Source organism: Equus quagga, chromosome 1, assembly GCF_021613505.1.
Source record: "Equus quagga isolate Etosha38 chromosome 1, UCLA_HA_Equagga_1.0, whole genome shotgun sequence".
Taxonomy (NCBI): domain Eukaryota; kingdom Metazoa; phylum Chordata; class Mammalia; order Perissodactyla; family Equidae; genus Equus; species Equus quagga.
This window is the reverse complement of record NC_060267.1, coordinates 104,825,477-104,836,536: the sequence shown is the minus strand read 5'-3', so window position 1 is coordinate 104,836,536 and position 11,060 is coordinate 104,825,477. Positions and strand designations below refer to the sequence as shown.

The window sequence follows — 11,060 nt, the reverse complement described above, 5'->3', positions numbered from 1 at the left end:
GGTCCTTCTAGAGAGGGGTCCTTTTTCTATTGGTCCTTCTAGAGAGGGCGCCTTTTTCTGTTGGTCCACCTCGAGAGGGCGCCTTTTTCTATTGGTCCTTCCAGAGAGGGGTCCTTCTTCATACTGGTTCTCCCAGAAGGGGTGCCCTTTTCTGTTTGTTCTTAGAAGGAGCCTTTTGCTATTGGTCCTCCCAGAAGAGGTACCTTTTTCTATTAGGCACAAAGGCGCCTCCTGTACCAGCAGTGGCCTTGGCTGCAGGCTTGCCAAGATGCTGGGCCCTTGTGAGGGTCAGCCTTGGGGCCGGGGCGGAGGGCAGTGGACTGATCAGCTTCAGGGTCTAGCGGGACACGGTAGTCCACTCTGGGTGACTGACTGCCCCCTCTCCCTCCTCTCCCCCTTCCCCAGGGCGTGTTCATTTTCAGTGCTGTGCAGATGACGCCTCTCACCATGGGAAGCTACGTGTTCCCCAAGTGGGGCCAGGGCGTGGGCTGGCTCATGGCCCTGTCTTCCATGGTCCTCATCCCTGGCTACATGGCCTACATGTTCCTCACCTTAAAGGGCTCCCTGAAGCAGGTAAGGCTCTACTCCACCCTTCAGATTGCTGATCCCTTTTCCCCACTGTGCTGGGAACAGGCCCTACCCTTGTGGAGCCACAGTCTAATTGGGGAGATGGACAAGTCAATAACCAATGATGAGAGAGTGTTAGAAGCGCCATGATTGGGGTAAACCATGGTGATGGGTTACCCTGCTGGGTCAAGGAGGGTTAGGGAAGGCTTCTTGAAAGAAAGGATAGCTGAGCAGTGGCCTAAAGATGAGTCAGAGTTAAAAGTAGAAGCAGAAAGAATGTTCCTAGAAGGGGACAGGAAGCATGTGCAAAGGCCCAGGGGTTTAAACGGCATTTGGTGAACTGAAGAGAGATCAGTGTGGCTGGAGGGTTTAATTGGGGGGTTCAAAGGGGGTGCTAAGAGGTGAGGTTGGGGATGTAAAGAGCTTGGGCCAAATCATGAAGGGCTTTGAAAATCAGCACAAGCACTTTGGACTTTATCCTGAGGGCACTGGGGAGCCATGAAGGGTTTGAAGCAGATGAAGGGTGGGATCAGATGTACTGAGGGCTTTCCCCAGACCTCATTTGTACGCTTGATAAAGAGAGAACATGGTCTTACCCTCAAGGAAAGACACAGCCTGTAGGGCATGCTGCCCCCAGCAGGGGCCCACCGGCACGTTCCAGGTCCACGCCAGCTCTGTGTTAAATTATATTGAGTTCTCAAGTGAAACGGGCAGCTGGAGGGACCCAAGAGCTAGAGACGTGGATGGAGTAAGTGTAGGCTGAGATTTCGCTGAGGAGGGGCGGGGAGTCACAAGATGGGGGCCACAGCTGGGAGGCCCTGGAGCCCACCAAGATGTGCCTTCCAGACCCCTCAGAGCCAGAGGCGGGAGCTCTGTGGTCTGCGGCATAAGGACAACAGGGAGGGGGTTTGTGTGCATCCCCTGGGTCCGCCACCTCCTTTCACAGATGGAGAAACTGAGGCCAAGGGAAGCTCTTACCCATCCCTTGCAGTAAGTTATTAGCAGAGCTGGGGCTCACAGCCCTTTCTTCCAACTCTAGGTCCAGAGCTTTTGTTTTCCATGATCCTCTGCTCAACCTCAAAAGGCAGGCAGGTCTTAGAGTGGCAGATAGGCAAAGGAGTGCATTTGAGGAAGGGAGCACAGCCTGTGCAAAGGCCCAGCGGTGGAAAAGGTGGGCCAGGCATGTCTGAAGGTGGTGCGCTGTCTGAAGGGGCAGGGTTTCAGGGGGTGTGTGTAGAGAAGGTAGTGGGGGATCATCCATTCGGCAAATATGAATTGAACACCTACTATGTGCCAGACAGTACTGTCAGTGCTGGGGACACAGCCATGAACAAAATAGGCAAAAATCCCACCCTCATGGGGCTTACATTCTAGTAGAGGAAGATCAACAATTAAAATAAAAGCATATTAGGTGAGGATGAGTACTATGGGGAAAAATAAAGTAGGAGGAGGTTTAGAGAGTGTGGAGCAAGGCCTTGCTGAGAAGAAAGCACTGGGCAAGACCTAAGGACATAGAGATGGAGCTGTGTAACTATCTGAAAGGAAAGATGTCCCAGACAGAGGGTACAGCAAGTGCAAATGCCCTGAGGCAGGCACATGCTTGGCGTTTGTGAGGATCAGTGGGGAGGCCAGTGCGGCTGGAGTGGAGTGAGAGGGGTAAGGGGAGGACATCAAGGTCTGAGGTGACAGGGGCCAAATGGTGTGGGGCCTTGTAGGACTTTGGTGAAATGGGAGCCGCTGTTGGTCCTGAGAAGTAGAGGGAAGTGATGTGACTTTGGTTTTAACATAACCCCTCCAGCTGCTGCATTGAGAATAGTGAAGGGATGATGGGCAAGAATGAAAGTGGAGGGCAGTGGGGGTTATTGCAATAACCCAAGGAGAGGAGAGATGGCGTGGCCCAGGCAGGAACGTTGCAGGGTATGGAGATGTGGGGACGAGGCCGGCATCTGGTGCCGTCTGAAGGCAGAGCAGACAGGATGGATGTGCAGAGAGGGTGGGGGAATGGGGCGGCCTTTCTCATCCCAACCCCAACTCTCCCCGGTGCCCGCAGCGCATTCAGGTCATGATCCAGCCCAGCGAAGACATTGTTCGTCCAGAGAATGGGCCGGAGCAGCCCCAGGCCAGTGGCTCAGCCAGCAAAGAGGCCTACATCTAGGTGTGGGCACTTACCAACCGCCACTGTCACCCCCCGCCCCGGCTGACCGCGACCACCACTTGACGTCTGAAGATACCATCTATCTCAACCTACCTCGAGTGGCGAGTCCAGACTCCATCACCACGCAGAGAGGGAGGTGGGGGACAGTCACACCCTCCGTGGGCCCCGCCGTGGGCAGATACCCGATGGCTCTGACCCCCGGGCTGGGGACCTTTATAATCCGGGCCCCTTAGCACCAAGCAGGCGGTGTTCGTGACCGCCCAGGTAGATCCTTCTTATCCCACCAGCGAGTGTGACGGGGAGCAGCCGCCCCCTCCTGGCTTTTAGTCGTATTCCTGACTGTTCTCTTACTGCCCAAACCCACGACTGTTATCTTGGACTTTGCGGGAGCTGGCTTTGGTCGGAACGCCGCTCTGTCCGCGTGAAAGGGCGTTGTGTGACAGGGATATCCAGGGAGAGCTCACTCTCCCGGAGCAGGGGCCCGGAGCTCGGTCAGGTTTCGGTTTTCTCCTTCCCGAGGCAGCTTGACAAAACCACCCCCGAGGATGGTCAGTCAGAATTCCCAGGGCAGCTTTCTCCAGCAATCTCCTTTCTCCCTGCCTCGCAGCTGAAGAGCATCTCTGGAGCTCAGCGGCCAGGCCCGCTCCTCGCTGGGCCATTCTGGTTGCACCTGCCGCCACGGCGAGCATTCCAGACTGGCCTGCTCTTCGGAAAACGGCCACGAGCACAATCGATTTTTTTTTATTGCCATTCGGGGGGCCTGAGTGGGCTCCAGGGACGCTCCCTGCTCAGGGCCCCGTCTCTCTTAGGCGGCCCGGCTTTACAGAGCAGAACAGAGGAAATCCAGGTGCACTTGTGTCCTTGAGTCAATGGCATCAGTTATCTTCAGGCCCCCTCTTCAGCTGTCCCCCTCACTGCCACCCCACAAAGCTGCTGCCCTCGCACCTTCTTTGAAACTCCTGAAACTAACGTCCCCCCAGCCCCCTAACTGAGGAGCTCCAGTTAATCCAGAGATGCCCCCCCTCCGCCCCCCATGTGCTTCCGAGATTCAAACTGCTTTGAGGGAGAGTGGTAGATGTCCCTGTCCGGAACTGGGCTCTGTGGTGGCTGGTGGCACATCCAGTGAAGACAGATCTTCCGGGCTCCAGGGCTCCACGTTTCTCGTTGGCCGGGGAGATGGGTCCCATGTAGCCATTGTCTGTTGTGCCCCGTAGCTCCTTAGCTCGTTAGCTCACAAACTGTGTTTTACGACTAACCCTTAAGAACTATGGTAAATAACTGTGACTGTGGGTTTTTTAATCTCTTGTCATTCTCATCCGAAAGTGACCAGCATACCAGCTCTTGCAATAAGTATCACCCTCAGAATATTAAGCACATTATCGTAGAGAAAACAAAAAGTACGCGTCCCCGTGTAAATGCACACTCATGTTCCTTCCTCCTCGCGTGTGGTATCTAGGGTCCCATTCGATATCGTGTAGGAAACCTGGAGGCTGCTCCTGAGCTCATCTGTGAAATAGTCTCCTTGCTCGGGCATCCCGAATGCTGGCCGGGCACACGGGACCAAGATGCACCCGTGTTGTCTCATGGCAGCGTTTAGCTGGGAGGGACCCTTCACTGCCTCGTGGTCCCCCGCATCCTGTGTGAATTCCTCTAGAATAAGGGCAGAAGCCTTCTGACTTTCTCTTTGTTCTTCAGTGTGAAACTAAGACCAAGTCTTTCTGAGACAAATGCAGTGTATTTTGTGTTTGTAAACAAATCGAAGTGAGATGTTGGGCAAGAAATCCCATAACTGATTTCCATGCAAACCTACTTATATAGCACAAGATTACATATCGTACAATACTGTGAGAACTGTGAATATGTGTCACTTTTTTAGTATGTGCCCTGGGGGGGGGAAGATATTGTATTATCATATATGCTTTTTTTTTTGCAATAAGGATTTATTCTCAGATCACCAAGTAAATCTATCTCTATATTAAAAAATATATATGTAATATATACATATTCAAACTATATACAGAGCCTGTTTAAAAAAAACTACAGTATTATTTAGTAAAATTATCTGTTCTATGGACCAAATGTAAAATATTTATAAATGAAAATGCATTTTAAATGTCTATAAATGGTGTCATAACTAGAGCACGGGCATTATGTACGTTTCTAAGAATTTAGAGGAAAAATAATAAAGGTTCTATGATATACAATGTCAGGGCTTCAGTTCTTTGCGGCGGGAGGGGGGGGGGCGGCGCACAGTAGCCTCTTTCATCAGAAAAACAACACATACACACAAACCTTTTTTCCCTATCACAGAGAGAGACAGACAGACAGATGTGGGCTGAAAATCCGGCAAGATGCAGCTGGACTCCCCAAAAGTCTCAGAATGAGTGGATAGAAAATGATTCCGGGCCACGTAAGAGAGGTGTTTTCACTGTTCAAAGAAACTTTAATGTGGTCAACTAAAGAAAGGTCTAAGACTAGGATAATAGAAGCATATTTAGTTAACAAGATTTCTTTCACTCATGATTCATTCCTCAAAATATTAAATCTTTAAATCTTATTGAAGAAAAATGTAAATTCTCCAGAGAAGCTGTAAGGATGGTTCAGCGGACACTCTGAGTCACCAGTGGTTGACATCTTGACTCTTCCTCCATCAAGCTTCAGTCTGGGAAGCAGAACCGCTATGAGTATTTTGGGACGAGGGATTTGTTACGGGAAGAAGCCCTTAGGCAGCTGTGGGAGAAGTCAGGCAGTGAGAGTCTGAGCGAGGGAGCTGGGGAGCAGAGGTCAGGCGCCAAGCAGGGGCGCGGACAAGGTCCATGCACCGTGCACGTGGCGCAGGTCCCCGCACACCGCCGTCCCCAGGCCGCGCACGCGGAGGCCCAGTGCACCCGAGGGGCGGAAGGCCGGGAGCCGGCACGGGGGAGCCCGGCGGGTCCGCGCGCGAGCGGGCAGGGCTCAGGGAGCCCCAGAGGCCGCGTCCGCTGAGCCGGACCTGGCTTCCACCGCAGAGGGAGGCCGCCGTGTTCTAAGAAGCGCCCAGGCCGAGGAGCCCGAGCTCGCCCTCTCTGACTCCAGTTCCCGCCCTGCGGGAGCCAACCGCGTGGCCGGAAAAGGATCGCGGAGGACAGGGAAAGACACGGCCACCGTGCTGCCTTCTCCTCGCTGTCAGCCGGCGGACGGACGGCGGTGAGCGCGATTAAAAGAGGCCGTGACCCTGGAGAGAGGGGCCGTGGAAGGGAGGGAAGGCCTCGTGTTTTAGCGCCTTCGCCCGCACTTTGTTCCTGCTGTGTGAACCAGGGGCTGTGCGTTTCCCTTTTGCGTCGGGACCTGCAGATCCAGCAGCCGGGCTGGGAAGGTCCCGGGAAGCCGCTGCCTCTGCGTCGCCGCCACGCCTGGATGGCTGGTGGATGACCTGCAGCCGCTGCTCTGTGGGCGCGGCCGGGACAGCCGAACGGCAGACCCCTCGCCCACCGCTGCGAGCACGCAGCTCTCCCCCGCCTCCGACCCTGAAGACCCGCACGGAGCAGGGGCTCCTCCTCGCGTCTGCCTCCCAGGTCTGGGGCTGCTGTTGCCTTCGGCCCACTCTCCCCCGAACCTTACTGAGAAGGGGATTCTGGGAAATGTGGTTTTAGCTTCACCAAGGGGACAGGAGGATGCAACCCCCCTCGCTCTCTCTCCCTCACACACACGCGCGCACACACACACTAATGATACGATGATGATGACTTCGCTAAACCGTTTGAGAGTAAGTTGCTGACATTTGGACCCAGCTTCTCTCAAACCATGGGCACACCTCCTCTAAGAGCAAGGACGTCCCCTGACATAACCACAAGACATTTATCACATTCAGGAAATCTGACGCCGTTGCTATACCATCCTCTACAGTCCATATCCAATTTCTCCAGTAATGCGCTTTATAGTGTCGACGAAAATAATCCATAACCAATGTATAAATGAAAATTTGGGAGAGTTTATTCTGAGCTGAAATGTGAGGACCATGGCCCGGGCGGGGCCTTTCTTCCCGAAGGAAGAAAGGGCACCAAGGCAGTGAGGTATACAGAGTGGTTATATACCCCCAAACAGGATGTTTCACAAAGGATTGAAATGTCCCTCCCACAATAGTCACAAGATTGCCCTGTCAGCACAGCGCTTGATGGACACAGCAGGTAGCGGCTCCACTATCTCAGAGGGCGTAGCAGGAGGCAAGTCTATTGTCTCAAGCTGGGTGGTCACAGGTGAGTGCAGCAATCAGTTCCTAGCCTAAGGAAAGATGCTTAATCCTTAAGGAGATGCCAACTGTTGGGAGGGGAAGGGAAGTTGCGCCTTTATCTCAAGGGCCTTTGTTCTTGCCATAGGGAATGTCTAAAGCAGATATGCAATGCATGCTCAACGGCCTCGGTCAGGCCCTTCTGGAGGTCAGGCCCTTTTGGAAAGACAGGGTCAGGCCGAATTAGGTTTACACCAAATGGCTTCCTCATATTCTCCAATATATCCTATTGCTTGCCATTTTTATTTGTCAATAGCAGTTTCTGTCTGATCCAGGATCACACGTTGCATTTTGACGCCAATTGAGGACGCCAGCCCCGGGGGCTGCAGCTGCCCCTCATCACCTCTTTCCCGGCTCCTGCTCCTTCCCTCTCTCCTCTCCTTCCCGGCCCTTCTGCCCTAGACCATAAGCACATGCGGAAGAAAGCAGGTCTGAAATGTGAGCCTCACCACCACAGATGCCCACAGCGCTTTCCTCTGTGGCCCACCGCTCGGAACCCTACGCCAAGGTGCTTCTCCAGACCCCTCCCCACTTTCTCCTCAGCTGCTCGGAGGGAAGATGGGAACAGGAGAGAGGGCTCAGGATTGGGAAGACTCTCCAAGGTCATCTGGTTCTGTTTCAAGTTTGAACTGTTTTTCGGGACTCACTTCTCCACCGGCAGTGTGCGCACAAATCGCCCGGGGGTCTTATCAAAACGCAGATTTTGATTTAATAGGGCTGGGTTTGGCCTGAGTTTCTGCATTTCTAATAAGCTCTCAGGTGTGGCCGCTGGACCTTCACCCACATGTTGCATAGCAAGGATTCAAAAGCCACTCCGCCTCCTCTTAAATACTCACACAAAGTTTACCGCCTCCTTAGGCAACTGACAGAAACTCTAATTCAAATTGTCTTAAGCATAAAAGAGAGTTTGTTGGTTCATAAAAATTTCCAGAGACATCAGCTTCAGGCACAGCTGGATCCAGGTGCTCAAAGGATGGCAGCAGGAATCAGTCTCTCTCCACCTCTCAGCCCTGCTTTCCTCTGCCCAAGCTTCACCCTCAGATGGTCTCTCCTCTTAATGAAGGGTAAGGCAGGCATCCAGCAGCTTCAGGCTTACAACCTACCAGACTGGCAACCACATCATAAAGTGAGTTCTTGGCCCCCAAACTTCTGTTACAGTCCTGGGACTAGGTCTCATTGGGCCAGCCTCGATCACATGCTCATCTCCTAACCGATCAGGTGACTAGGAGGATGGATGGGCTGACTGGCCGGGCCTGGGTCACCTGACCACCTCTTGAGTTGGGGATGGATTGGTTGCATCCAAGCACATGAACTGAGAATCTGGGGAAATGTGGATCCCCAAAGAAGGGGGTGGGTGCTGGGCAGGCCAACGCAACAAGGGCCCACCAGAGAACGGACTCTCTTCAAATAACCTTTCGAAAGACCTGCCTTGACCTGAGTCTCCCGGGGGCACACCCGCCTGCTCCCGTTTCTGGGGCAAGTCCTTTTGCTGCGGACCAACCAGGAGGGCAGAGGGAGAGGACCCGGGCGTCCAAGATGGGTGGAGACAGTCCAGGGCGGGGCTACGGTTGGGGAGGCCCGGAGCTGGGAGTCAGGGACCCTGCCTGCGCTGGTCCAGACTGCCATCATCGCTCAGCTGCGCCACAGCGACAGACTCCCGGCTGGCCTCCCTGCCTTGAGTCTGGCCCCCACGATCCATTCTGCAACAGTAGTCCGAGCACTCTCTTGAAAACATAGCTCAGGTCATGTCATTTCCCTGCTTAACATTCTCCAGTAGCTTCTCCTACCACATTTAGAAAAAATTCCATCTCCCTACTCTGACCTATAATGTTCTCCCGATCTGACTGCCATCTAACTTTCTGACCTCAGTGCATACCACTCACTCCTCATCCACAGCACTTGGCTGTCTCTGTCCCTTGAGTCCTCCAATTTGTTGCTGCCACAGGACCTTTGCACTCATTGTTCCCTGTGCTTGGAACACTGCTCAGGAGGCTGTGGGGTCAGCAAGAAGGCACTGATTCAGCCTGGAAGGACAGGGATGACTTGCTGGGGAGGGAGCCACCCAAGTTGCAAACCAGAGATGAAGGATGAGGAAGATGGTGAGAGGGACAGAGGGGGAGAGAAAGCAAGACCCGGTCCCGGGGCCTTGGAACACAGAGCGTGGGCAGAAATCTCTTGCAGTTCCCTGGGGAGGCCAGCCTGTGCTCTGCCTCAGGTCTGCGCTTCCTCCTCAGGGCTGGTTCCTTCCCCTCATTCAGGCCTCTGCTCCAATGCCACCTCCTCCCGGAGGCCTTCCCTGACCACCCTAGCTAAAATAACACCCTCCCCCGTCTCTGTGTGCCTGGGTTGGCTTTATTTTTCTTATTCTCAGCACTCGTGTTTATTAACCTCCCTCCACTATAAAGGAAGCCCCGGGAAGACAGGGACTTTTTCTAGTTCACTGCCGCGTCCTAAATGCCCAGAACGGTGCTGACACACAGTGGGAGCTCAATAAGTGCATGACTGACTGACTGACTGACTGAACATGAGCGGACAGGGGATGACAGGGTAGCAGCTGTCGAGGGCTCTGGCTTTGGGGTCAGACAGCCCTCGGTGTGAGTTCTGGCTCTGCTGCTCACTCTCCATGCAACTCTGGAGGCTGTTACTAAAATCTCTCTGTGCCTCAGTTTCCTCACAATATTGTGGTTAACGTGAAATCGGTTAAAACGAGGAGAGCGCCGAGCACAGGGCTCTCCCGAAATGAGCACGCAAAAGCAGCCGGGGCTCCCACAGCCATGGGCCCGAGGTGTCCCCATAGGAGGACCTCTGTAATCAGGTCTGTCCCCACCCCGGGCCCCGTGTTTTGAAGGATTTGTTACCAAACTGTCACTTAGTAACTAAGCCTCACTTTCTATGTCTAGGTGTAGGTGGAGCAGATGTGGCTGCTAGTTAGGGCTCCTGATCAGCACAGTAATCAGACGACAGCGCCAAGCTGATGCCCTTCCAGACAAAAGCACAGCAACGTGGCGTCTGGGTGCGCAGCCCACCCCGACGGTGGGCGACTGTGTTTCCTGCGAGCCCTGGGTGATATGGACAAGAGGCTCCGGACGCCCCACGGGCCTCTGCAGGGACCTTCGCCCAAGGTCCAGGGCCTCCGGCGGGCTCCGCATCTCCACCAGCTCGCGGCTTGTTTGCCACAGACTTGGCATTTCTCTAAAATCACAGCCGTGCCGGCTGCTTTGAGGAGCCGGCCTCCAGGTGGGGACCACACCCGTTGATGAAGTTACTGAACAGATCACCAAACGGCTGGTGGCTGGAAGCTGGCACGGTGGGCGCGGCTCCCTTCCCGTCAGAGAAACTCGCAGCAGCGCCTGCGGTCGGCGCTTCGGGTCGGGCATTTTCAAGGCCACGCGAACCTGTCACCAAATTTCTTCCAGGAACATCAAGTCGGTTTTCATTTCCCCGCAAGTATACAGCGGTGAAAATGCCCCAGGCCCCTCCGAAGCCAGGTCTTGTTTTCAAAAATCCTTTCCAATTTCACAGCCAAAGATATCTTCATATTTGAGCTGATATTTCTTTGAATTTCACTGATACTGGTTTTTTTTTCTCGTGTGTTTTCTGCCCTTTTGTATTTATTTTCAGAATTTACAGTTCATAGACATTCTGTTTTGGTATTTCTCTTATTCGTTAGGAAGACTTTTTTTCATATATTGAAGATATTAACACTTTATCTTCTGTGTTGCAAATACACATTAAATCTTAGCTAAATCACAGGATGTAGTTGTAGGTGTACACTTGTAGGTGTAGATGTACATGTGTGGAGGTGGGTGTATAGGTACAGAGGTAGGGTAGACGCAGGTGTGTTGGTACAGGTGCAGGTGTGTAGGTGGAGCTATAGATGTGTAGGTGTAGGTGTGTAGGTTTAGATGTAGGTGTAGCTGTAGGGGTGTGGGTGTATAGGTGTAGGGGTGTTAGTGTAAGTGTGTAGGTGTTGGTACAGGTGTGTAGGTATAGGTGTGTAGTTGCAAGTGTAGGTGTAGATGCATGTGTGTAGGTGTGGGTGTAGGGGTGTAGGTGTAGGGGTGTGGGTAT

The 11,060-nt window shown here is 53.4% G+C and overlaps 1 protein-coding gene across 1 annotated transcript in view; it reads left to right on the top strand.

Moving 5' to 3' along the window:
• Positions 1-2,722, top strand: part of SLC6A1 (solute carrier family 6 member 1) — a 16,110-nt gene extending 13,388 nt beyond the window's left edge. The window contains exons 13-14 of the mRNA XM_046639842.1: positions 406-573; positions 2,618-2,722. Of these exons, the coding sequence (XP_046495798.1) occupies positions 406-573; positions 2,618-2,722 (273 nt within the window). The remainder of the gene's footprint in view (positions 1-405; positions 574-2,617) is intronic.
• The last annotated feature ends 8,338 nt before the right edge of the window (positions 2,723-11,060 follow it).